This window comes from Sturnira hondurensis, unplaced genomic scaffold (assembly GCF_014824575.4).
Source record: "Sturnira hondurensis isolate 20B ecotype Veracruz unplaced genomic scaffold, ASM1482457v3 Scaffold0007865, whole genome shotgun sequence".
Taxonomy (NCBI): domain Eukaryota; kingdom Metazoa; phylum Chordata; class Mammalia; order Chiroptera; family Phyllostomidae; genus Sturnira; species Sturnira hondurensis.
The window spans coordinates 11,009,664-11,035,985 of NW_028080496.1; the positions used below are offsets into that span (position 1 = coordinate 11,009,664).

A 26,322-nucleotide genomic window follows, 5' to 3' on the forward strand; every position below is an offset into this window, starting at 1 on the left:
GGACTCTCAAAGCAAAATCTGGGCTTGCTGAGCCCTGCGGAGCTTGGGCTGCGGTGTTGGACTGAAGCCCTTCCCACGTCATAGCTGGGGCTTCTGGGGGAGCAGCTGGGTCTGTAGCAGCCAGGGCTGCTGACCTCTGAGAGCCCGCTGTCAGTGTCCCTCCGTTGTCCCTATTTACCCCCAAAAGCCAGGCGGGCTCGTTCGCTGTAGGAAGAAAGCGGCTCAGACCGCCAGCCCAAGGAGGACCGTAGCCTTAGCCCGCCAGCAATTCTGAGACACCTCTGAGACGTCGATTCCCTCGCCAGATGGCTAGAGGGGGCCTGTCACATGCAGGACCCTGAAGGAGCCAGCCAAGGGCCCGGGGCGTCCTGGTTCACAGGCTGGCCCAGTGTGGGGCAGCACACCACAGCACGCCGTGCACCCCCGCAGGGGGCGGCTGCAAGGTCGGGCGGGGGGGCCCCCCGGAGGAAACTGTGCATACCCAAATCGTGTAAAACTGCCCAGAGCCACATGCTGAAGGTGTTCTGCCTCATATATTACCCTGCATTCCCTGGACACGTGGAAACTTAGAAACGGAGAAGAACCGTGCACGAGGCAAGAGCATTGAGTTAAAGTCAAATTTGTCATGGGCCGTGGACGAGCAGAAATTAGAGTCGATGGTATTTTCTGGATGCATCACAGGAGATACCTGCTCTGATGGTATCAGTGCCGTCCAGGAACAATCCCCTGTGAACCGGAGCTGATGCCCGTGGCCCCTCTTTAGATGTATGGAAGCTTCTATCCAAGGCTGGACCAGCAGGGCGGGGAGGGGCATCAGAGCACATGGGTGGGGCCAGCCTGGGCTGCACAGGTGCCCCCTCCCTTAGACACGCCCTGTCCCCTCAAGGACACTGTGCAGGGCAAGGTTCCAAGCCCCAACCACGCAGGAACCCCCACGGGTTACTTCAGAGGGTGTCCCCTCTCTGCAGGGCACTCGTGGACGCGGCTGTGGTGGCCAAGGACACGGTGGTGTGTGGCTTTGAGAACGAAGACATGGAGTGGTGCCTGGCTGTCTGGAGGGGCTGGGGCACCAGGGAGTTTGACGTCTTCTACCAATCCTTCGAGGAGCTGGGCCGGCTGGAGGCTTGCACGCGCAAGAGAAGGTAATTCCTGTGGAATGACCGTCGCTTGGACCTGGCTGGCCCAGGCCCGCAGGCTGCCCCCTCTACCTGCAGCCTGCCGCCCTCGGAGGACCCAGAAGACGGACTGGGTTCTCCCACAGACTATACTTGCTGCTAACAAATGCTGAGACATTCCCACCACCGCGCCCCCCACCCCAGTGGTTTGGGGACTCTGGTTCTCCAGGACAGAGTTACCTGGATACCCCCACCCCTCCCCACCATTGCTGGTTTTACAGCCCAGGGGGGATGGTGGGGCTGGACATAAGGCTGGGCCTCCCCCTGCCTCCTGTCCACTTCTAGAAGCAGGGGAGGGGAACTGTTTGCTGGGCTGGGACATAAGGCTGGGCCTTCCCGGCATGCAGGGCATGCCCATTTTCCTCCCCAGTCTCGGATGGAATTACACTAGCCTCGCTCAGTCAGAAAGCAGTTGGAGGCGGGGAGGGAGGAGGGCCCTGACCCCTGCCCCTTCCCCTGGTGGCCCCCCGGTTCTCAGCACATTTCACAAGCTCCCGAGTCCCCGGGGCTCGGGGCCCTGCTCGGGGAAGCTGAGATCATATGTCTCCGGCTGGGGAAAGCCCCTGTGTGAGAAACCCCCAGAAGGACCCTCCGCGAGGAGCGCTGCCCAATCCGGGGAATGAAAGAGTCCCTTTAAGTGACACAGCCAGAAAGCCAAGAGCTCGCCCAGGGCCGGGCCTTTACATTCTCCTCCTGCGGACAAAAGGAAGGAGACACTCAATCAGCGGGACTGGAGAAAGGGCCTTGTGTTTATAGCTTTGTCAAATAAACTTGGATGCAGCTGGAGCACAAGCCCAGTTCTGTGTGCACATAATGATCGCGTTCATCACTTTCGCAAATGAAGGAATACCGCAGCCAATGGGCCCCTGGTTGGGGAATTACGTCCTATGGGGCTTATAGCGAAATTACGTGTCTGCTGAGAGCTGACCGCTCGAGTGCACAGTGGGGTGGACAAGAGTGCAGTTGTCGACGGGGGGCTGTATGGGCGCGCCAGCAAGAGTTGTACAGTCCTGCGCACACGCGTGTGCACACGCATCCACGTGGTTTCCGAGGGTAGCCACCTGAGGCTGCCAAACCCAGAACGGGAGCTCAAAAGCAGAAGCACCCTCCATTTCATGCTTCTCCCGAAATTAAATCACACGAATCCAACTTCAGACTTGCTGGGGTGTGCGGACCCATGGGACTCCTTTTATCTGCAAATAAACAGACTCTTAAGAATGAAGTCATGCTCTCCGTCTGGAGAAGCCTTGGAATAGCCGCCCAGGCTGGCCCCACCCGGGCCCCCACCCTGCCCGGGCTTGAAGGGGTGGCCCCCTCATGCCCCCTGTCCTGGAGCAGCTCCCGTGGGCAGAGACAGCTAATCTGTCTGTCTCCCCACTTCCTTCCACTGGCCTGGGCGCCGAGTCCCAGAGCAGTGGGGAATCTGCCTGCTGCCCACTTCCCCGTCGTTTTCCAGCCCCGGTCCCTCAGTAGCACTTTGGGGGTCACCACTGACCTCGTTCCAGCACCCCACACCTGCCCAGTTAATCCCCCAAATGCACATCGGGTCCTGTCCTTCCTGGGCCCCAAATCTGCTCCCCACATCACCTGCAGCAGGCTGCTCTGCACACAGGGCCCCCACGATCCGGTCCCAGCCGCCTTTCCGGCCTGGCTTCATCCTGCCCCTGTCCCTAACTCGAATCCTTCCCCCCACCCCCACCCTGCCTCCTGCTCAGGGCCAAGCTGCCCATGATGAACGGCCAGCTTAGGGAAGAACTTCATCACGAAAGTTGGGAACCATACAGGAAATGGTCAATGAGCCTGCCTCTGGTAAACTTTAGAAACACAAATGGAGAAATGATCTCCAAGTCCAAACATGGCCAGTCACCTGGGAAAGGGATATTGGTGACAAGAGTTTGTACCTGTCCATACGAAAGAAACCCCAGAAGGAAAACAGGTCACTGTGAGCAAGAAACTGACTCACAAAGGCAGGCCCATCCAAATCCACACTCAACAGAAAAAAATAAAAGAACACTCAGCTTCTCCCAGCAAGAAGGAAAATTGTCACGAAAACTGCAATACATTGCCATTCACCACCTCGTGTTGGCAGAGGCTAGCCGGGTGTTATTTCTTAGACACCTACTAAGTGTCAGGCACTGTCCCGGGACACCAATTATCTGACAGACGAGGAGCTTTTAGGGAGAGGACAGTGAACAGCAGTCCCCAACCCTTTGGGCACCAGGGACCGATTTTATGGAAGACAATCTTTCCACGGACCGGGGTCATGAGGGCTGCTTCCAGGATGATTCAAGCACATGATGTTCAAGTTCACCTCCTACTGTGCAGCCCGCTTCCTCGAAGGCCTGGACCAGTACCAGTCCATGGCCCCAGGAGTTGGGGACCCCTGATGGTGAACACACCAGTGAGATCACAGAGTGAGGAGACCAAAAAGTCAGGACATTGGGAGCTCATGACCGAGGGGCTGCTCCGTGTTGAGGCTGGGTGAGGCTTGCAGGAGGAGGTACCATCTGAGGGTGGGTGAAGAGGAGAAGCCGTGTGGAGAGCTGAAGGGCCCGCGCATGCAAAGGCCCTGGGGTAGGAATGAGCTGCTGGGTTGGAGGGACCAATCAAGGCTGAGCATTCTGAAGAAGAGGTAGCTCTGGGGCCAGTAAACATGCCATAATAACTGGTATTAAACAATCTGATTATCTTTTTTTAAGATTTTATTCATTTATGTTTAGAGACGGGGAAGGGAGGGAGAACAGGAAAGAAACAGCACTGTGAGAAGCATCAATCCATTGCCTCTCATACCTGCTTCCACTGGGGACCGAACGTGCAACCTAGGCATGTGCCCTGACCGGGGATCGAACCAGTGAACTTTCACTTTGTGGGACAATGCCCAGCCCACTGAGCCACACTGGTTGGGGTTATCTTTTAAAAATCATTTTGCCGCGTGAAAAATGGACCAGCAGCAGGAAGGAAATCTATGTCAGGGCCCTGTCCACCAAAATTCGAAATGCACAAACCCTTAGGCTCCTGCCTTTGCCCCTGAAATGTCTGTCAAAATGCCCAGAGACGCGGAACAAGGATGCCATTGCCTCATCGCTCATAATGACCCCAAACAGGACATGACCTAAACCTCTGTGCAGAGGGAAGTTGTCCGATGCCCGTGGAACGGTGCCATTCTCTGCGGCCTTTCCCACAAGGGGCCGTGCTAGTGGGCTGGTCTGAAACGTTCTCCCAGGTATAATAAACACATTGTTTTTCTAAAAAGCAACCGGTGCTGTATAGAGTCGCTGTGAAGCACGTCGCCGAGCTAGCTGAGTGCGCATGCGCAGGGAGAACCTCCCGCAAGCTGTTGAGAGCCTGCAGACCCCGGTGGACGCTGCGGAAGACTGCTGAGGGCTGGCGCGGAGGAGCGGCCTTCGTCCTCCCTGCCCTGTTTGAGTGGCAAACGGGCCTCTTTATGAAGCAGAGCCAGGTGGGAGGGGGTTCTGTGCTGAGCCCCACCAGGACGCACCTCGGCCAACAGTATTCATACAGTCAAGCTGTACAGGCGTGTAACCCAGGGCCATAGGCTAGAGCAGGCAGCCTAGGTGTGCAGTGGGCTGTACGCCCTAGGCGTGTGCACCTGCACTCTGTGACGTTTGCACAACGATGGAATCACCTCAGGAGGCATTTCCCAGGATCCAGCCCTGGCATTAAGTGGCACGTGACTGTAATTATGTTCTCTGGACCCAGGTATGAAGGGGGCCACGGTTGCATCCTGGTCAGCCAAAGCTCAGTGTTGATGTTCTAAAAATCTCCAACCCTCAACCCTGAGCAAGCCCCCCCTCCCGTGGCCCTGGTTTCTCCTCCGTGGAATGGCAATGACGATGCTCACCCCATCAGGATCGATGTGGGACCCAGAGTGGCCATGTCTGTGACATTCCTGGCCCAGCTCCCAATCCAGGGCCCGGACTCCTTCCCTGCCCACCCCTCTCCCCATCATCCCCACCCTCACCCCTGCCCGGGAAGGGCACCCAGCGGTCACACAGGCCTCTCTGAGAACCATCCAGGGGAAACATAAGTGATTTTGTTTCTGTGAAACAGCCCACCTTTAAAAATGAACTCCTCCTGGTTTTCTTTTTGAAATACCAGGAAGACTTTTACTAACACCTTTACCTGAGAGTGGACTTCAGGGGTCACATGTAGAACAGGACGGAAACCAACATAGTAGGATTGATATAAGATGACAATAGAGACATTACGGAGCCCTGTTTCAGGACACATGCTTTAGAAAGGGAATCAGGAATAAGGACAGGCACACAAATGAAATACAAATGTCTGCCTCGCCCTCGGTGGTCTGTGTCATCGACCTCGGGGTCATCACCAAGGCTCTCACTCTCCGGGCCTGTGGCCCACCACACTCACACTCACTCACACACACGCTCACACACCCACCGCTGTACATGGGCACCATCAGGGCCGAGGGCTGTTGGTGCTGCTGAGAGAGCCTGTCAGTCCTCCTTCCACTTCCGCACACGCCCGGGAGGGCACCTGGCACAGACGATTGGCCATGGGCTCCTCTTCAACCGCACACGGCTGACCCAGGCGACAAGGAGGAGTGCCCGTTGCTCAAGGCAGAGCTAGCCAAGGACAAAGATGGGACGGGACGCTGTCCTCCTCATTCCCCCAGACCTCAGGACGGGGCTGCATCGAGGTCAGAGGCCAGGCTGGAAGAACTCATAGTGCCACAGGGGTGGACCCTGAGCTGGAGGAATGTGAAGATTGGGGTGTAGAGGCTTCCTGGGTAACCCCGGAAAATGTGGCACTCCTCAGCGGGGCCCCTTTCAGAAAGCCAGTCTGCCCAGCTTTCGGTGGCCCCAGACGGCGACGCTGGCACCGTGGGTAAGGCCTGTGGGTCTCGGTCCTGCTGTCCCACAGTGGAGAAAGGGCTCGGCCAGCCTTGGTGGCCAGCAGCTGGGGCTTGACCAAAAAGACATACTGTTCCCAAAAATACAAGAGATTCCCTCCTTCCCTGGAGTCCAGGGCAGGAGGGAGTCGATGCGGGGCCTCCCCACCCCCATCCCTGACAGCTATGGCTGCTACCCCCTACCCCCAATTTCACCAGGCTATCCGGAGCAGTTCCCTCACCCACGGCCAGGGGGTGCCCCTGCCCTCCTGCCTGTCCCCCTGGCACAACTCAGACAGGACCAGCATAAGACAGATATGCCCCTGGGCCCCTGGGTCCCTGGGCCCCTGAGCGCCTGCCCTCCGGGAAGAGTGTGTGGGCTTGATGAGTTTACTTTACAGAGTATTCCCAAGTACAGTCCTATCTGGGGAAGAAGGAGCCCTTGTGGCTGAGTGTGGACATATGTAAACACTGACCCTCAGCTGCGGGGGCAGGGGGAGGCCCACAGCAGCCCAGGAGGGCACTGGTGGCTGAAAGCTGGCCTTTGTCGCTCTCTGAGCTCCAGGGCTGGGTTTGCTCGGTGTTTCTGATCCCAATGGGTGAATGGAGACTCAATCGGCCAAGCCTCCCAAGGTGAACTTGGACCCAGCACTTGGCTCCTGGCCTGGGCTCTGCCTGCCTCCCCCTGGGCTACTCTGAGGGCTCCAGAATGGATGCATGGAGGGAGGTCTCCAGAAAAGGGGAAGAGAATGGCAAATCCCTGCCTCTGTGGAGGTGGGGCTGGGTGGCAGGCTGGAAGCCTGGGTGAGTACTGCCTGCTGGAAGCCTGGGTAAGGGCTCCTCAGCAGACAGGACCCCAGGGTGGCGCGCAGCCACCCATGATCTGTTCCCAGGCCAGAGGCCCTGGGAACCCCACTACACTGCCACCCTTTTCTCCCTGCTGTGAAGCTGGCCAGGGGACTACACAGCGAGCCAGAAGCCCCCCAAGGTGTGGGTCTGGCCTCCCAGAATGTGCAACAGGAAACGACCTTGACCTTCTCCCACCCACATTGTGCTCAGGGGAAACAAAGGCCCAGAGAAGCCGCCAACCCCAAGTGCGTGGTCACCAGGGGCAACGTGGCTGGGGCACTCGCTGGCTCCCAAGCCTGGGAAAAACGTCGTTGTCCCTCGCAGCGGGGGTGGGTGTTTGTTTTGTTTTGATTTTTTGTTAAAGCCTGAGCCAAATCAGCTCTTTAAAATGCGGCTCCAGGACAGACACCCCTTGCAGGCGGCCTGAAAAGAGCCGGGCAGAGAGTCCGCGCATTCCCGAGGAGCCCCTCATGGGTTCCCTGACACCACGCACGGCGCCTGCCTGAGACCAGCGCGTCCGGCCAGCGTTGCGGGCGAATGCATCCAGTCAGCTCCTTTCGTGCAAAAATAGAGCCAAAAGGTCAAGTTCTTGGCCATATTTTCTCTTCTCCGAGAAGTTAGACATCTCGATGTGGAGGAGGCCATTTGTCAGGATTTTACGCTGTCACACACATTCGATTAATTGTCCCATTAGACCCCAAATCGGGAGTAACCCAGCTGCGAGGGACACGTCTCCAGACTCCTGAGTGAGGAATGGAGCCGAGGACGGCAGGATGTCAGCCACCCTTGTTTCAGGGGAGAGCACGTCCTCGCAGGCCTGGCTGGAGGTTCCTTCCACTCACCCCATCCGAGCATCTCGCTGAGCAAACGTGGAAGCCTGCGGGGCTGACCAGGGGTTGGTGCCTGTTTGGGACTCCCATGTGCCTGTCCCAGCCCTGGGGGCTGCACTGCCCTCCTCCAAATGCACGTACTCTGGGACAAACTTTCATTTATTCATGTTTTTCTCAAAAGTATATGTTAAAAGCACTGCATGTGTAATAAAAAAAAAAAGAGACTTTTAAGAATGGGATGAGCCCTGGCCAGGTAGCTCAGTTGGTTAGAGCATTCTCCTGATACGCCAACATTGTGCGTTCGATCCCCACTCAGGGCACGTACAAAATTCAGGCGGTGAATGTACCAGTAAGTGGAGCAGCAAACCCATGTGCCTCTATCTCTTTTTACCTTCCTTTCTCTCTCTATAATCAATCAATAAAAAAATTTGAATGGGATATGAGGGTTTCAAAAAGTTAAGAGGCACAAAACCACACCCTGTAGGATGGTATATATTATTTTTATAAAATAAAAACCAGCGTTGGCTGCAGAGAAACTCAAGCCCTTGTGCACTGTCGGTGGGAATGTGAAATGGTGAGGCCACCGTGGAGAGCAGTAAGGAGGGTCCTCAGAAAATTAAACGTGACGTGACCACGTGACCCAGCACTCCTGCTCTGGTGTTATCCCCAGAAGAACTGAAAGCAGGACCTCAGATGTGTTTACCTGCCCCCATTCATAGCCACCTTTGTTAAAAGGTGGAAACAACCCACACGTCCACGGGCAGATGAATAGATACACACGGTGGAATATTACTCGGCCTGGAAAAAGGAAAATTCTGAGACATGCTACCACGTGGGTGAACCTCGAGGAGCTTGTGGTCAACGAAATAAGCCAGCCACAAAAGGACAAACACCACGTGAGACGACTCACATGAGGTGTCTCAAGTAAGCAAATTCATAAAGGAAGAAATGGACTGGAGATGACCAGGGCTAATGGGGGGGGGGTGTGGGGAGGTAGCGCTGATTTATTTATGTTTTGGAGCAGGGAGTCAGTGCTTCGTAGGCACAGAGTTTTCATTTGGGAGTTCTGGGGACAGAGGGTGGTGGCTGTTGAGCAACACTGGAGACTGGCACTGTGTGAATTAATGACCTGAAATTGGGCGCTTATTAAGTTAAATGGATAAATGGTACATTTTGTGTCATGTATGTTTTACTGTAATAAAAATAAATGGGTTTTTTTTCAGTTACAAGGCAATCTGACTTCTGTAAATAAACTTTCTGGGAACCCAAGAGGAAGTCAAAACAAAATCGTGCGGTTTTGCAATGCAACATCCACGGGGCCAACGGGCCGAAGGACAGCGGCCCAGGCCCAGCCACCGCCCCCTTCACTGTTGCCCAGGCCGGCCTGAGGTTGAGGCTGAGGCTAGACAGACAGAGGTGTCTCCGGGCCCTGGTCCCTGGTCTTCATCCCTGTAGCCTGTGGGAGTGGCGGACCTTTTGTTGGCACTTCCTTCAGACTCAGGTCAGAAGTTCATTACTCCCTCCGCCAGCCCATGATTCTCCTCTGCGAGAACCACGGTCGCCCAGCTGTCTGTCTGCTGGCAACGGTTAGACTCCGGTTCAAATCTGGCCCCTCCCTCCTCGGAGCTGACTCGTCTCCACAGGCCCTGAGCTTCCTGAATTCACCTGTACAAGGGGCGAGACACTTCCTCACAGGATTACTGTCAAGATTAAATAAGAAAGCACACATCGATCACCCGGACAGAGTAGGTGTTCAGGAAAATGCTACTTACTGTCTCTTGACTCGTTCGTTTGTGAAAATGTGATTTTGTGTGTGGAAGCAAGAAGTCAGCTCCCTCCAAATTCAGCATGCAGGCGACATTTACTCAAGAACCTTCCATGCAGTAGTCACAGGGCTGAGCTCCACTTGAGGGACTTGGAGATCTTGCAACACAACAAAGAAAATAAGGGACCCCAGGGGCCAAGCAATGGCCCCCTGGCACTGTCATGACCTGTGTGGCAGCCCTGAGGCGGTGCCAAACACCAGAGGTGAGAGAGCCCCCGAGGCAGCTCCAGTGTTTGGAAACTGCTCACCATGCATTCATTTCCCGTTGCCTGTTGTACAAACAAGAAAACCAGAGCTTGGAGGGCTGGGTGGTTTGCCTGTGATCACACACTGAGTGGCAGGCTCAAGTCCAGGCCTCCCTCCAAATTCCGCTGGAAGAGAACCCACAGAAGAACAAGCCTCCTCGAGCCACCCCCCCCCACACACACACACACTCCCCAACTTGGGGCTGGAGGCAGAAGGCTTTCTCTTGGGAATCAGTAAAGTGCTTCAACAACTCTGATTTGGCTGGAGCTTCCAAGTAGAAAACTGGGCTCTTTCTCTTCGGAGAGCTGGTCCGAATGAAGACCCGTCTAAGTGGATGGCATCAGAACCTGCAGATTCCCCCGTGGCTGGGCCTTGGCACGGCTTCTCCTGCTGGGCACAGAAGGCAGCTAGCCAGCACGAAGGCCCCTCAGGTACTGTTGAGAGGTGGGGAGATGCCATTGTTTCTCAGACTAAATGGTCACACTTTTCAGGACAGCTAAGGTCCGCTCAACTCACACCAGCTGTCACAGCCTCTCCTCACCAGGGGATGCCATCTGCATGGGCACCATGGCTCGTCCCTTGGCTGGGTCCCACCGCCAAGCCTGGCCCTGCTCCACCCTGATGCCCACACGTCTCAGGACTGGAGGAAATGGGACAGACACGAATACTTGAGTCCTCATGGGTGGGGCCAGAATCAGCAGCTGCGTGAGATGAGTATTTGTGAGCCAGGAGCTCTCTCATTCCAGGGCAGGGTACCGCTGAGGAGCGAGGGCAGAAAGTGGGGACAGAAAAGGTACTGGGGGGCGCCCTCTCCTCCTGCCCCCACACTGCCCAGAATGGACCTGTTCAGGGTGGAAGGAACAGCCTGTGGTCCGAGTGCTGAGAGCCTGGTGCAGCGAACTTTGTAGAAGTTGCCTCTGAAGCATCAAGGCAACAGGATTGCAGGGCTGTCCAACCTTTTGGTGTCTCTGGGCCACACTGGAAGAAGAAGAGCTGTCTTGAGCCACACATTCAATACATTGTGACATGTAATCACAAAAAAAAAATCTCATTGTGTTTTAAGTAAATTCACGGTTTTGTGTTAGGCCATGTCCACAGCCATCCTGGGCTGCGTGCTGCCCAAGGATGAAGAGCAGAGTTTTGGAAAGTGCTGTGATGTCCCCAAGCCCCTCTCCACCCCCAAACAGGAGAAGAAGAGTAGGGGGTACTCTGCCTTCACTGCAAATCTTGTAAGCAGGTCCCTGGGAGGACCCCTTGGGATCTTCAGGATGTTCCCCCACAATGCCGGGCACGCAGAGGAGGGAGGCCCACACCTCAGAAACCAGAGGACGGGTGCGGGGCCAGCATGCTGCTCCGAGGGCAGACACCAGTGACCTCGTGCATTTATTCCTGTCACTACCTCAGTCCTCTCGCAGGCACAGACTCCGCCAGAGCCACACCCTTTTCTCCTTTGCTTCACCGTTGTAATGCTGGCGCCGGTTTCAGTGCCTGGCACTTACTAAGGGTTGAATAATGTGCCCCAGGGGCAAAGGGCAAAGAGAGTCAGGAAGGGCGTGCCCACACCTGGGATCTTCCTGGAGCCCTGGTGCCCAAGCCCTCACACCCAGAACATTCTCCCCAAAGGCATGCAAAGGAGTGGGACTCTGGGAGGATCGCCCCGACCCCCTCCAAAGTGCAATTTGAATGTTCAAAAGACCCTCTGATAAGTTTTGAGTCTATGTTGCCACCACTCTGCGAAAGAAGCCGGCAACAGAAAATCCAGGCCCATTAATGCTAGAACAGGAGGTTTTGCTTGGGAATGGCTGTCTGCTTTGAACGCTAATTAGAATATTGATTTCTTGCCAGCACTGGGGAATTGTTTAAGCTCTTTTCAAAGCCCCGCATGCTAATAGGACCTGAGGAGGCACACTCAATCGGTTCCAAATTAAAGGCAACTTCATTTCCAGCTCCATTTGGAGTTGCCAGCCGATCGGTCTCCGAGCCAAATGAGGAAGTGGCACCACAGCCAACGTGTCAGCACCCAGAACGCTGGGCGCACTCGCAGCCTGGCTCCCTTTCAGCGTGTTGAGCAACAAAACCAGGAGTTGTCGTAAAGGTGGGAGAGAACGTGCCAACACCCCAACCTTTTTAAAGCACGTGGGTCCCCGCCCCCCTTAGAATCCAGAAGGCCTGGGTCATCGTCCACACTCCGGCTTCACTTACAGAGTCTGTTCTGTCCAGTAGCCTCATGGATGAGCTAGACCTCCCTTACCCCTGGTTGTAAAGTGTCCATAAAATTCAGAAAGACAATTAGTCGTAAATGGTAACAAATCGTGACCATTTTTTGTTAGCCAGTTTATCTTAGAGGTGGCAAGATCGTTATTCTAAGGTTTACAGTAAATCAAGTTAAATTAGCAGCACAGACCAAGGTGTCTGCAGGCACTGATATGTAAAATGGTTTGCTGAATGAGCGTGAGTGTGTGTGTGTGTGTGTGTGTGTGTGTGTGAGGGGGGGAGGGAGGGAGGAGAGAGGTTTTTAGGACAATTTGCAAATAGAAGTATCTGATGAATGACATTCAGATTAAACATTTGGGGGATGCCCCAGAGAACCTTGGGATGCTATACCCCCACCTCCTGCAGGCTGCTGTCTCTCTATTTGCCTAATTCTCCCCTCCTCCTAACTCATCATCACCCTCCCCTCCGGCCTCACTGTGTTGAAGAGCTGGCTGATCTTGGACTGACAGACAGTCCCAGACTCNTGTGTGTGTGTGTGTGTGTGAGGGGGGGAGGGAGGGAGGAGAGAGGTTTTTAGGACAATTTGCAAATAGAAGTATCTGATGAATGACATTCAGATCAAACATTTGGAGGATGCCCCAGAGAACCTTGGGATGCTATACCCCCCACCTCCTGCAGGCTGTTGTCTCTCTATTTGCCTAATTCTCCCCTCCTCCTAACTCATCATCACCCTCCCCTCCGGCCTCACTGTGTTGAAGAGCTGGCTGATCTTGGACTGACAGACAGTCCCAGACTCCACTTCCATCTCACCACCTTGCCTGTGTTTTCAGATTTTAGTCATTTTAACATTCCAGAGCTCCATTACCTTCCCAGGACTGCCACAATCAATTCCCACGACCTTGGTGACTTAAGGAAGCTGCAATTTATTCTCGCAACAGTTTTGGAACCAGAAGTCCCAAGGTAAGGGGTTGCAGGGCCATGCTCATATTTCAAAAGGAAAAAAAAGATCATATGCGTGGAGATATTCACTGTGGTGTTAGCCACACCTGGCACAACCGGAAACGAGGTACACGCCTAGCTATTAGTGATTGGAAACAGTGAAGTCCCATTTAAACCCAGTGAAGGCACCGTGACACAGTATTAGAGGGTGCAGGAGATTTGGGAAGGGAGCTGTCTCTTCATGGGGTTCATGGCCCGATGTTGGCTTCTTTCGTTCTGCCTCATGTGTTTGTGGCTCTGAATTTCTGCTGCCCCAATTCATAGCCTAAATCTCCTCCTGCGTCTTGAATTCCCCGCCCCTCAAGTGATTTCGTGAGGCTGCGAAGTCACACAAAGACAGTTTGAGCTGCACACCCGGAATGTTTCCACGAAGCATCCGTGGGGAGCCCCCAGGTGGCACTGAGGCTGCTGACCAGCTGACCAGCGCCTGGGGTCTGAGAGGCGGGGCCTCCCTTGTCCCTCCCGTGGAAGGGAAGCTTGGTTTTTGTGCTGACTCTGCAGCTGTGGAAATGCTGTCACCGTTCTAAAGATAATTGGCATTTCTTGGCCACGGATGGGAAAGGCAAAGTGGTCCACTACCACAGGGATTAACTCTTGGACTGGAAGCTGCCGGTCCCCAGACTCTGCAGTGAGGTTATCTCCCAGGGAACATTCAGGCTGTTTCCCAAAAATCCTGTGGGGCTCCAGCCAGCGTTCTCTAGTTAGTAAGATTACATCCCTTCCGGCCAGGTCCAGAGTGGTGCTAAATTTCTTCTCTTCTCTCTCTCTCACCTACAAACACACCCTCGAGTGAGAAACACACACATACCAAATCAATATCAGACAGAAAGAATGGGCAGAGCTGGAAAGCAGACCAAAGAAACTTGAAGAACATTCTAGAACAACCAGTGTCAGATCCGCTAGTGTCTGGGGTCAGAACATAAGCCATAATCACTCGCCCTTTCCTGTGTTTTGCTGGAAGTGCAACAAATGGAAGGAAATATTGAGTGAAATTAATTAGCTAATGAGGACCTGAAATAGCAGCATTAATAATAAAGCAAAGTTCTAATAGGTTAAGAGAGGTTAAGTGGTAATATTAGTAAAATGGTCATCATGGATCTTCTTCTATGAAGGGAATGAACAGGGCTTTCAGAAAGGATGGCTTATTATAACTCCCTCCTCGACATTTGCTCTTTCTTCAAAGAGGTCTAGCTAAAGGTTTCAAAAAATTATTACCACTTTTTGCAGGCCTCCCCATCTTTAAAGAAGTCCTTACAGGGAACTCTGTCCATTTGTTCAGGGCTTGCTGCCAACTAACAATTGAGGTATTTACTAAGGGCCTCCAAGAAAATTGCTGCATATTACATGAAAGATTCTCCCTGTAACAAGCATTCAATGTATCAGCCACAGAAAGAAATGGAACATGTGTGGAAGGGTTTTTAAAAAACATTTTATTTATTTTACTTTTAGGCAGGGGGAAGGGAGGGAGAAAGAGGGAGAGAAATATCACCATGTGGTTGCCTCTCACTCGCCCCCAACTGGGGACCTGGCCCACGACCCAGGCATGTGCCCTGACTGGGAATCGAACCAGTGACCCTTTGGTTCGCAGGCCTGTGCTCAAGCCACTGAGCTACGCCAGCCAGGGCTGATAAGTTTTAATTCCATATCATGGAGAATCACAGGCATGAAAACAGGGTGTCAGACAACGTTTTTCTGAACAAATTTCTCCCTACCAATCTAGAATCACTGAGGAGGAACTGTGTACAGGATGTAGTGGAGAGACCCATTTAGAGACAAGGAAACGGAGCTGAGTGGGGATGCAGCTTGTCCAGACAGGTAGAAGGAAGACCAGAACCCAGGCTCCATGTCCCTGATCCCGCCCAGGACCCCTCTGAGGCAGGGTGTGTGTGCTGATTCAGATCACGGAATCACTGGAGCTTGGGGTTTCCCTCACACGTCTACCTGATGACAATTCAGGACACTCTCTTTTGAAATGGGAAAAATGGCCCATGATGCCCCCAACTTAAGAGAGAGCTCTGACTACAGCAAAATGAAGAACGCTTTCTTTCCTCACCTTACTAAGGTGCCATGCCTAAGAAATCTGATCAACCTTTTCCTCACCCTTAGCAATGAATTCAGGAGAGGGCAGTGCGGGCAGTGAAGAGTTTGCCCCTCGTCTCCAGGATGTGGATAGGGGTCGCAGTGTGTGCGCACTGGGGGTGGGGGAGGGCCCGCATCCTCCTTGGACCCAGTATTGGCTGTGTGTGGGCTAGTGGGTCTAGTCTCCATCATCTGTCCCCTTGGGCCTCTGGCTGTCACCAAACTCCTTGGTTCCAGGCATTTGCCTCTGGCTGTGAAATCCCAACCCAGGACAGCTCTGCCTCCTGACCCTGGCCTCTTCTGGGGCCCTCGCTGAGATGCTTGGGGATGGCTCCCCAGGAGATCTACCTCAACTTGGCCATCCAGCTGCTCCTTCCGGCTGTGCTGGCGTTTCCCCCTCGCTCCGGGCTACATTTGCCTTGGCCCAGTGTGAAGGCCCCTGGAGCCCCTGTTAAAGCCCACTTTAACAGAGCCCACCCACCCTGGTCTGGCATTCCTCTGCTTTTCCTATGTCTTAGGCTCCTTGTCCTGGAGACTGGGTGCTCTAACCTGGGGGCCCCATCTCCCTGCACTTCAAAGGAAACACTCCCGCTGGCACTGCAGGTGAGGCAGGTGATGGATGTTGCCCTGGGACCTGAGGAGGACAAAACAGGCTCCTCAAAATGTTAATTCCTATCATACACTTAAGTACTTATCATTGGGTTTTAGTCTAGAAGAAGAAACATAGAGAAGTCGAAAGCAGGTTAGAATAAGTAAATCACTAAAAATGCCACAAAATTGAACATCTGTATCCTGTCAGATTATGTGCTTGATGGAAATTGTTGTGCGTTACGGCAGGGTATTGCTGAATTTGGGGGATCTGCTGACTAGTCAGCATTTGAGGCTGATGGCCTTACTGAAAACCCATTTGGGTGGTTTTGAGCCTTTAATTCATAGTTTTCTGTATTTCTCCCATGACCACTACCGGGATCCTGTATTTACTGCATAATGAGTAATTTTAGACGTGGGCCGCCTCTTGGGGAGGATGGCTGCGGGAAGGAGGGCAATGAACTATTTTTGACATAAATCACAATTGTCAAAGAAAGTGGTACAATTCCAAGAATCATAAACAAGAGTGACGACCCTTCAGCTACAGACATGAAGTATCTTCCAAAATAAGCATTTAAATTGTGTAATATTTCAATCAGTTGATCGTATTAACAATGAAGAGTGATCCAAGGATGATCCTGAGCATACTTATTTTCCGCCTCTGAAGTCCCAGGAAAATCTTTTGGACTCCAGAAGTTTCATTAAAAAACGCCAATATATTGGCGACTAAGTAACAAGACTAATAGGGGGGGGGGTAGATTTACAGTTGTTCCAATGGGAAAAAATGCAATAAATATTAATACAAGAATAAACTGTTTCGTGTACTCACAACCGTAAACCTACTTTTGCCCCACCCTATATTTACACAGATTTGTTGCCTTGGCTCATTTTTATTTTTTAAAGAAATGCATAAAATTAAACATTCAAAACCTATCTTTAGAACTTCTTTTACGTGTCTGGATGCACCGTGCTCAAAGGCCGACAAAGATTCAGGCGAAGGCCTTGGCCGACCGTCTGCCCACACAGAACGCAAATAAAAGTGGGACCTCACACCCGAAGATGCACGGCCCCGGCCGTCTCTCCCACGTCCTTGAAAAGCGGGTACTGTTCGCAGCTTGGACATCGAACACGCTCGCCTTTTAAGCTGAGAAACCAGTGCCCGGGAACAAGGTAGCGGAATTCACGGTTCACCCCCCCGCCCCGTCGGCGTGCCCGCCTACAACGGCTCCGAGGCTGCTGGTTCCGTACGTGCCCGCCCCGCCCGCAGGACAACGGCGCAGACAAAGGCACAGTGTGCACCCGACGGCGCGGGGCCGGAACGGCGGGTTTATCCGAGGTCAGTCTCTGCAGCGCGAGCCCGCCGTTCCAGGCGAGTCGGGGGACCAGGAAGCCCCTTCTTCAAAACTCCCTCCTCCGAGTCACGTTGGCCGCGCAGCCGGCAGGAGCGTGGCGGCCCGCAGAGCCTGAGCACCGCGCGGCCGGCGGGGGCGTGGCCGCCAGGCGGGGGCGTGGCTGCTGAGTGGGGGACGGGCTGCCGGGCGCCCGACTGCCGCGTCCCCGCCGGCGCCGAGCCCGACCCCCACGCCCCCTCCGCCCGGCGAGACTGCTGCCGACCCCGCGGGTGGGGCGCCGCGGGCGTCGGGAGGGCTTTTTTTTTTGGTCAAACTTTGGCCACGTGAACCGCCCCCCATTCACTTTTGCACCAATCAGAGGGCGCGGACGGATCCCGAGAGAGGCCACGACGCCTCGCCGCCCGGCCGCTTCTTAAACGCGCCGTGCGTGACGTGAGGGGCTCCTGTTGCAATGGCGAGCTAAGCCGGAGGATGTGCAGCTGCAGCGGCGGCGCCGGGCACGAAGAGCACGGGGACGGGCGCCGCGCGATCGCAGCCGAGCCGGCCGGGGAACGCGGGCAGGGCGGGACAGCGGCGCGGACTCGGCTGCCACTGCAGTCACCGTTGCGCTGGCCCCGCGCCCCCGCGCGCGAGCGGGAGGAGCCGCCTCCGCCGCTACCGCCGCCGCCGCCTTGCGCCGGAGCCGCGGCCGGCGCGCGCCGGACATGGTCCCCTCTTAAAGGCGCAGGCCGCGGCGGGGGGCGTGCGGAACAAAGCGCCGGCGCGGGGCCTGCGGGCGGCTGGGGAGCCGCGATGGGCGCGGCGGGCCCGCGGCGGCCGCGCCGCTGCCGGGGCCGAGCCTCGCGGCGCTAGGGCCGGCTGGCCTCCGCGGGCGGGGGCAGCACGCTGAGGGCGCGCGGAGCCTGCGACGGCTGCGGCGGCCCGGCGGGCGGAGCGGCGCGGATATGGCCGCGCGCGGCCGGCGCGCCTGGCTCAGCGTGCTGCTTGGGCTCGTGCTGGGCTTCGTGCTGGCGTCGCGGCTTGTCCTGCCTCGCGCCTCCGAGCTGAAGCGAGCGGGCCCGCGGCGCCGTGCCAGCCCCGAGGGCTGCCGGCCCGGGCAGGCGGCGGCTTCCCAGGCCGGCGGGGCGCGGGGTGATGCACGCGGGGCGCAGCTCTGGCCGCACGGCACGGCCCCGGATGGCGGCCCGCGCGACAAGAACTTTCTCTTCGTGGGAGTGATGACCGCCCAGAAATACCTGCAGACCCGGGCCGTGGCCGTCTACAGGTGAGCCTCCGGTCCACGAGCACCTCTTCCTGCATCCAGCATCCTGGCAGGCGGCCCTGCAGCCCCTCCGAGGCTCAGCTCGAGCCTTTGCCCGACTCCCAGAACCTAAGCTGCCGGAGTACCCACCCCTCGGGCGATGCCAAGCATTGCCAGCAGAGGTCAAAGGCAGGATGTGGAGCGCCACGCTTAAGAGCGTGGGCTTTGGGGTCAGACGGACCAGGGTGTCCTCTCCGGGTGTGGTCTTCACCCTGATTCTGTGAAAGGCACTTTGGCTTTTCAGGGCCGAACTGTCTCCTTTGTTAGACGGGCCTGACTGAACGCTTCTCCCTGGTCAAGATGTTAGAAAAACTCTTACCTGTGACAGAGGTGGTTATACGATTCTCCGAGAGCCGTCCGTGTGCCCTTGCAGAACTAGAGCCCCGTGTGAATTAACCTGGTGAGACCCCTTCCAATGGCCTGCGTGTGGATTTCACTGTGTGGACAGCACTCCTGTGAGTGGAAAGGGGTGCTCTCCGCGCACGGAGCCCACCAGTCTGTTCAGTAAATGGAAGGAGAGCCTTCGGGAAAAGCAGCCCCTGGCCCGTGGTGGATCTGGTGTTAACTAGCCCCGGTTAGTGTTGTTATCCAGCGTTTGGGCCCTAGTTGGCCAGATGAGTCATAAAAGTGGCTGGAATCATGTTCAGGATTAGCAAAGGGATTAGCCAAAGTCGCCTTCCAAAGGCAGATGATTCGGGAATGGCAGCTTTGTAGAGGAGTGCATTGGAGATAGGAGAGGGGTATGAAGGCACTTCGAGGAAACCTCCGTGTGTTGAAGAACAGGCCAGTGAGGGGAGGTCGTCTGGGAATGGACTTTTCCAGCCCTGAGTGCTGCTGAGCAAGGCCAAGCTGGTGGCTGGTGGTTCTTCCCTTCCAACCAATACCTTTGTGACTTTGGCTTTTAAATCTAGCCCTGGTCTGAATTTTCAGGCATGAGGAGGTTGTGAGGGGGAAAGCTTTTGTGGATCCCCGTTTCTCTAAGGAAGGATGTAGAGGATTGAAAAAGGATAAAAGCCAGAGGGATGCCTGCCCTATCGCTGCCTGGAGCCCTGTGAGTTTCCAGTAGGATCTTGTCTGAATTCAGGGCTCAGGTTCTGCCCGGGAGGGTCCTGAGAGACTACAAAGCATTTTAGAATGTCTGTAATGTAAAGTTAGACTAAATTCGCAGTTTGAGAACCTGCAAGGTCAAGATTTATCCCCTCTCTCATGTTTACTGTGAATGACCCAGAATATATGCAAATTGCTTTTTTTTCCACAAGAGAAATATCCGATTCAGAGATTTGAGGATGAGCTACCTGAATTCTCCACAGCGTGGTTTCAGAAGTAAACCCACAGGACTGCAGTTTGGTGACAGACCCTGTGAATGTACAACATTGAGGACAATGATCAAAGAGCAGTTTGTGCCAATAGTAGGTAGTGTCACTCCTTGCCCCTCCCCCCGGCCAAACAAATGCATTTTCATGGGCACAAAATCAGTATACACCAACCAGCAGGGTTCCGTTATACCAGCAATACTCAGAAAGTGAAGTGCTGACTGAACGCAGTATTTTATGCTTGGGGGATGATCTTGTCCCAAAGCCCATGCTTGACCTCTCTTGGCCTCCCGCCAAGTCTCCCACTGCGTCTCTTTGAGATGTATATTTTATCCCATTGTTTGTTTCCTTTGGGGCAGTTGGGGGCAAGTGGAGACACAGTTTACACTGTTTCCTCTCCCTTTGTGACCGCTGCCTTTCTGATAAAGGGAAGTACTTTCGGGAAACATTGTATCCTATCTTTCTTCTTTGTGATAACTCTGCTTTGCTTTTTATTTTTAAGTATACTTCTGATACAGGAAAACCCTTAGGGGGGGAAACAGTGTATCCTATCTAATCATCCTGTCAACTCTCTCACATTCCTTTTTTTTTTTTTTTAATCTCTCTGATTTTAAGAAGTCACAGTTACCTGCCCCGCCTGGTAAGGTCCTCTGCTTCTCAGCTGTCCACCCTGTGTTTAGACTGGCTGCAGAGAGATGGCACAAGATGATTTTAGCCCTAAGGAACTTTTGAGGCCAGCCTGAGTTGGGATGGAGGTTACAGGGTGTAACTTATGATTATGACTTTGCTGTTCCTTGCAGCCGGACCCAGAAGTCCACACTCAGCCCTTAAATTGGACATTTCATGCACAGTTCGGTATAAAAGGCAGCTTGAATCTTCTAGCATGAGGTACACCTCTAACTGGTTACTGGCTTCCATGTTGTGTTTCCATGCTGGGGTATTGAAAATGTCAGAAGGGAGGCCTAGGGACTAGTAACTGAGATCACTCAGGGAGGAACTTAAAATAACCTTTGAAACAGGCTCGTCTACACTGAGGCTGGTGCATTTGATGACCGACAACCCCCTCACTAGAGACTTTTACTTTCAGACCTACCATATGCTTGAGGTAGGGAGAGGGGCCACCAGCAGGTATTATTAGCAATGCAGTGACTGCAGAGAGCAAGGGAGAAAGCAACTTTTTAAAAATGGACACAGACAAAACTCAAAGTATACCAAGATCAGGGCCTACCCAGGGCTGACTTCTTTCACAGGCCCTGAGCAGGTAGCTGTTAAAGCCAGAGGTGTGATCCTGATTGGCCAGCATGTTCAGATACTCATATTTCAAATTTGTGCCTGTGCTTTGCAGGGATGTGCGCGGCTCCCCTGAAGCCAGACTCTTGATTGGGGACACCAAGTGGGGGATGCTTGTCACGGAGCAGCTGCTGTCCCGGTGGGAGGGACAGACGCTAAAAAGAGGGTTGCTGCTAGTTAGTGATGGGCACTGTGGAGAAAATAGAACAGGGTAAGGGCAGGGCGGGGTAGTGCCTTCTTTTTGGCGGTTGGGGAAGACCTCAGGGAAAGTGGTGGCGTTTGAGCTGAGACCTGATGAGGAACTGGTTGTGAGTGTCACTGACATGCGAGTCAGCGGGAAGAGCTGGTTAATTAGAAGGCAGGGACCAGCTTGGAAAGGAACCTAGAAAGAGGACAAAGGCCTGGTGGTGTCCAGGCCTGCCAGTGTTCCGTCTTGTGGAATCTTTTTTTTTTTAAGATTTTATTTACTAATTTTTAGAGAAAGGGGAAGGAGGAGAGAAAGACAGGGAGAGAAATATCAGTGTGTGGTTGCTTCTGGTGTGCCCCCTACTGCGGACCTGGCCCAGAACCCAGCCATGTGCCCTGACTGGGAATTGAACCTGCAGCCCTTTGGTTAGCTGACCAGCGCTTAATCCACTGAGCCACACCAGCCAGGGCAAGTGGAATCTTATTCTAAGTGAAATAGAAAGCCCGCCGATAATCGAGGCAGGAAAGGGAGGCTTATTGTATCAAGTTCTGAAAAGTTCCTTGTGCCTAGTATTTGGGGGACGGATTGTAGGGAAGCAAGGAGGGGTAGGGGGCCGTCCGGGTGGAGATCAGGATGGCCCAGGCTAGTGTAGCAGTGGAGAAAGCAGTGGTTGGTTCGTGGGTACATGCCAGATGGAGCAGGAGCAGTGCTGAGGAGTAAGCAAAGAGGAATTAGCAGTGACTTCGAGGACTTGACCTTGAAAAGCAGGTGGGCGGGTGTGTCATGTATTGAGATGGAGAAGATGAGAGGGCAAACAGATTTAGGGGAAGGAGGTGAGCCAACAGGAAGATGGTTTTGCACAGGATGAGCTTCAAGATAGCTTCTAGGGGCGCACGTGGGTGTATCCTTAGCTCCATCCATGTAATGCATTTGAAAAGAAATTCAAAGGAGACGCTTCTGAAGTGGTAAGTGGTGGAGGTCTGAAGCGATCCTCAAGTGAGATTCCTTATAGGTGCTGGGTATCGGGAGTTCTACAAGTAAATGAAATAGTGTGTGTTGACGCAGCTGCAAAGTGTGTGTGTTCTAGGTAATTCTACTTTAAAATGGTGCCGCGATTCCTCCATAATAATTCATTCTGCCGGTGAGTGACAGGTCATCAGACCCCCCGGGTTCGTGTCTCTCATTACTAGCTGCAATTCATCTTTTTCCCATATTTTTCTTTTTCTTTTTTTTTTTATTATGTTGTTTGATACACAGTGTTTTCCTTTCTGATTTTAGGGGGTTTTAGGGGGTTGTTGTGTGTATTGTTCTTGTTATTGTTGTTTTCTAAGCTCAGAAACTTAATGCCCAGGAGCAATTTGTTTTTTAAGCAACATTTTTTTCCCTAATTCTAGAAGGGCTGGAAACACGTGGACCTCCTGTTGCCCCAGCTCCATGGTCTCAGCAGCCCCTGATGGAGAAACCCCCGTTTCCCTGCCAGTGCAGACACCCTCTCCCCCCTCAGAACCCCTGGCTGTGTCTGTGGACTTCCCGTGGGTCCCATCGACCCTCCGGTCTGTCCTCAGGCCAGTGCCACCCGCTGAAACGATTGCAGGTTGAATGTTTTCGTATCCGGTAGACAAGTGTCCCTTTGTTACGCTTCTGTGGCAGACATTTCTTGGCTGCCCTTTACCTGTTCTGGCTGGGAGAGTTTTGGTGCTTTTAGATTTTTTTTTAATTAATGCTTTGATTTTTTTTTTAAGTACGCATACTTAGCTTTTTAGTCCATTTTTATGCCCAGAGCGCAGTGCTAACCTGACACCTTTTATTTGTCTCGGTTCTTAGCTGCCCTGGGCTGAAGATGGTGTCTTGTTTTGTCCTTTCTTTACTTTCTCAGAAGACAGAGGGGCCTGGTTTCCCTTTTTTGCCCCGGGAGTGATAAAGGGCACCTCGAGAGATTGGCATCGGCCTGTAGGGAGTGGTGGGAAGAGAGTTTGAGAAACACTAGCTTTGGATTGGGAGGCCTTAGCACCAGATGTCAGAGCAGTTGAATGGCCTCTTCCTAATGCTTTCAGTGAAGGCAGACCTGCTTCTTCCCAGCCTTTGCGAGCACCTCTCAAGAGTCCCTGGTGCTTCCTTCTCTGACTCAGGAAACCTGCTTTGTTGTGAAAGGCTGTAGAGCAGTGCTTGCTGTCTCGGAGAGAATGCAGTTTTGGTAGAAATCTGCCGAAAGCCTCCCATGATTCAAACAGCCAACCTGAGCGAACTTGGGGAGCACAGCCCACTTCACGTTGTGCGTCAAGACTGGCAGCGAACGTGGTCCCGACAGGGAGTTTTGCTTCGTGATACACAGTTAGACCAGCCCAGAGACACCCGTGGGTGTAGATAGAACATCATATGTGACTGTGTTTTCTTCGCATCGGCGGTTTCGCTTTCCCCTGCCCGTTAACTGAGCTGCTATTTATTGAAGGTAGATGGCTGATCCTATCTCCGTGCAGTTCGTCGTTCAGGGAAGGAAACTAACGATAACATCGGGTGAGAAGGGCTCGCAGGATGCCCGGGCTCCTGACTCCGGGGTGCAGAAGAAGGACCTGCGCTGGCGTGTGGCAGAGGCAGTGAAGAAGGGTCTGGCCCACAGCGCGGCCCCCTCTTTCTCTTGCTTCATCTCGAAGGCTGAGCAGGGGTGTTTGAGGCCGAGGTAACAGGTTCCCGGAAATGTGGAACCAGCAGGAAGGAAAGAGGGGGCGAAGAGAAGGCGCAGCTTGTGGGGCTGGGATCTGAGATCGAGCACATACGTCCTCCAGAAATTTTTCCAAAGGCACTTAAAGCTGTCCTCGGAGAGGTAGGCATTTCAAGGACCTGCAGTGTCCTACAGTGAGAGCCATGGGCTCTAATTGATTTCACCCATTAGCACTGAAAGGAGGAGAGGGTCAGGGTGTGTTTAAGTTGTTTAAGTTGAGCGTCGGTAGTAAAATTGTTCACTCAGCCAGAGACCCTTTTTGTTTAAAGTCAAACAGTAAACTTTGTATATCACGGAAAAGGAAACAGTGGGAGAGTCCATGCGGCACGGTGCTGAGGGATTTTCGTCTTCTCCTTGGCACTTTTCTCTATTTCTATAGCGTCTTTCCACAGCAGCGGGGGGGAGGGGGGTGGCGGGAGGCGGGAGGAGAGGACAGCTCTCCGGAGTGCAGTTAAATCGCAGGCAGCCACTGGGCCCAGATGGCCCGTGGGCTCCTGGCTCCCTGGGCTCCTGGCTCTCTGGGCCTGGTCTGGGGTCGTTCTTGTTTCACTGAGTGACGGTGAATCCCATCCAGAAATGTAGGGTGGACACGTGCACTGGGTTGCTGTGATCAGGTTTTCCTTGGTTACTGCAGTGTCACAACTCCTCGCTGATACTTGGGAGAGCGAGCCGTGGCGGCATCTTGCACGCAGGCCAGCTTCCTATGCATTTCGTGTGAGTGCTCGGTGCCCCAGCCTGTTGCTGTGTTGCTGGGGCCTCTGCCTCTGGCTGGTGGAGGGCGGACAGGAGGTTTAGTTACGATTTAAAAGTTGCAAAGCCGCCCATCTCACTTTCACTCCGTGTCACTGCTGAAGCGCTCATGGCTACAGTGCTCGTTCCGTAGCCGAGTACCTGCGTTTGCGGATGATTAAAAATAGGCTCCAATGAACGTGTCTGGGTTTACAAACCCGAAACCTGAGGATTATTGAAGGTGTAGACAATGGCACCTCTTAAACGATCGTTTTGTAAGTCGAGCCTGGGTGCAGAGGCTCATTTGGTGTGAAACTTTCTTCTGTCCGTTGCCAGCCCAGTGCCGGGAAACGGTGGTGCGGGACTTAGAGTGTAGAGCAGCCAAGGGAACCAGATGCAGAATGAGGGCTTCACAGGCTGACGTTCCCATGCAGCCTCCCGGCCGTCAGCTAAACACAGCCCCAGCTCCAGGCCAGGCCAACCCTTGCGGATGGAAGTGGCTGAAGTGGATGTGAGGCCACTCTCCTTATCCACAGGAGTGTTTCCTCAGCCTTATCAGCGGGAGAGGGACCGAGAGAAAGGGAGATAATTCAGGCGAGGGCCTGGGGAACGAAATGGACAAGGGGCAGGCTTTAGACTCAGGCCCCATCTGAGTGCTGGCTTCGACATTTATTACCTTTATGACGGTGGGCAAATAACTCACCGGGCCCCGAACCTCAGTGTCCTGCTCTGTGACACGTGGGTGAGGGTCCCTCACAGACCTCATAGCATTGTCACTAGGTTGAGGGTCCGATGCCCCCAACACAGCACGGGGCACTTGATAATTGCTCGGGAAGGGCAGCGGGTGGCCGTGAAGCCGGCTGGGTGCCGGGGAGTGCCTTGGTAGAGGAAGACAGACCCACAAAGCAGCTGGCCAGAATAGATTCGGGGTCATTTTATTGTTGTCATTCAGTAACACTGGCTTNTCATTTTATTGTTTTCATTCAGTAACACTGGCTTTTTTTTTTTTTTTTTTTTTGCTTAGTATTACATTTGAAAATGACTCTCGCTCATGTGTGATTTAAGAATTAATTGCCTGCTGACACTTGTACGTGCCCAGCAGCAAAATGCAAACTGTCAAAAGTCGCTCTCCACCACTCGAAGCCTCGGGAACGTAACACGGGATCAAAATTTGCTTTTGGTCCTCAGACTCCAGATTTTAATTCTTGCCTTCCAGAGAGGGTGTATTTGTGGTCGCAGCTGATGAGTAGTCCCATTGTTCTCCGTGAACCCAGACTCCTAGGGCAGGCTGCTCTTACTTAGCTCACGATACCTTGGGACGGCCTGCTGGTGCTGAAATCCACCCGCCAACAGCTTTGTCGAGGGAGAAAATAAGGTAACAGTGAAGAGTATACTTGGATTTTTCTTTTAAGAAACAATTTTCCCACCTTTTTGCCTACTTTCAAAACGAATTTGAGATTGCTCACATCTTAAGGTCCTGCGCAGGGAGGCAGTTAGAGATTTGAAAAGGGGAAACTGCAGTTCCGGAAACCCCCCGAGCGTAGAGGAGGAGCCCAGCGCCCTGGCTGCAGGCAGGTAGTGCCTGGGTGCGTGTGGGACATCCTGCCCACATCCTGCTGGAGCATGTTTCTTGGGCTCCAGGCAAGGCTTTGAGTCATCCATTGGTAGCCTCGGAAGACCGACTTTGGCAAATTTTCCCAAGGGCCTGCTCCAGCTCAAGTCCACGGTCGCTCTGACTGGCAGCCTAGACCTGG

The 26,322-nt window shown here is 53.8% G+C and overlaps 2 protein-coding genes across 3 annotated transcripts in view; both read left to right on the top strand.

Moving 5' to 3' along the window:
• LRRK1 (leucine rich repeat kinase 1) overlaps window positions 1-1,967 on the top strand; it is a 105,007-nt gene extending 103,040 nt beyond the window's left edge. For both annotated transcript variants that reach the window (XM_037053746.1, XM_037053747.1), the window contains exon 34: window positions 969-1,967. In XM_037053746.1, the coding sequence (XP_036909641.1) occupies window positions 969-1,146 (178 nt within the window). In that variant the 3' untranslated portion in view covers window positions 1,147-1,967. The remainder of the gene's footprint in view (window positions 1-968) is intronic.
• A 15,989-nt stretch (window positions 1,968-17,956) lies between these two features.
• CHSY1 (chondroitin sulfate synthase 1) overlaps window positions 17,957-26,322 on the top strand; it is a 47,330-nt gene continuing 38,964 nt past the window's right edge. Inside the window, exon 1 of the mRNA XM_037053748.1 lies at window positions 17,957-18,294. Within this exon, the coding sequence (XP_036909643.1) occupies window positions 17,975-18,294 (320 nt within the window). The 5' untranslated portion in view covers window positions 17,957-17,974. The remainder of the gene's footprint in view (window positions 18,295-26,322) is intronic.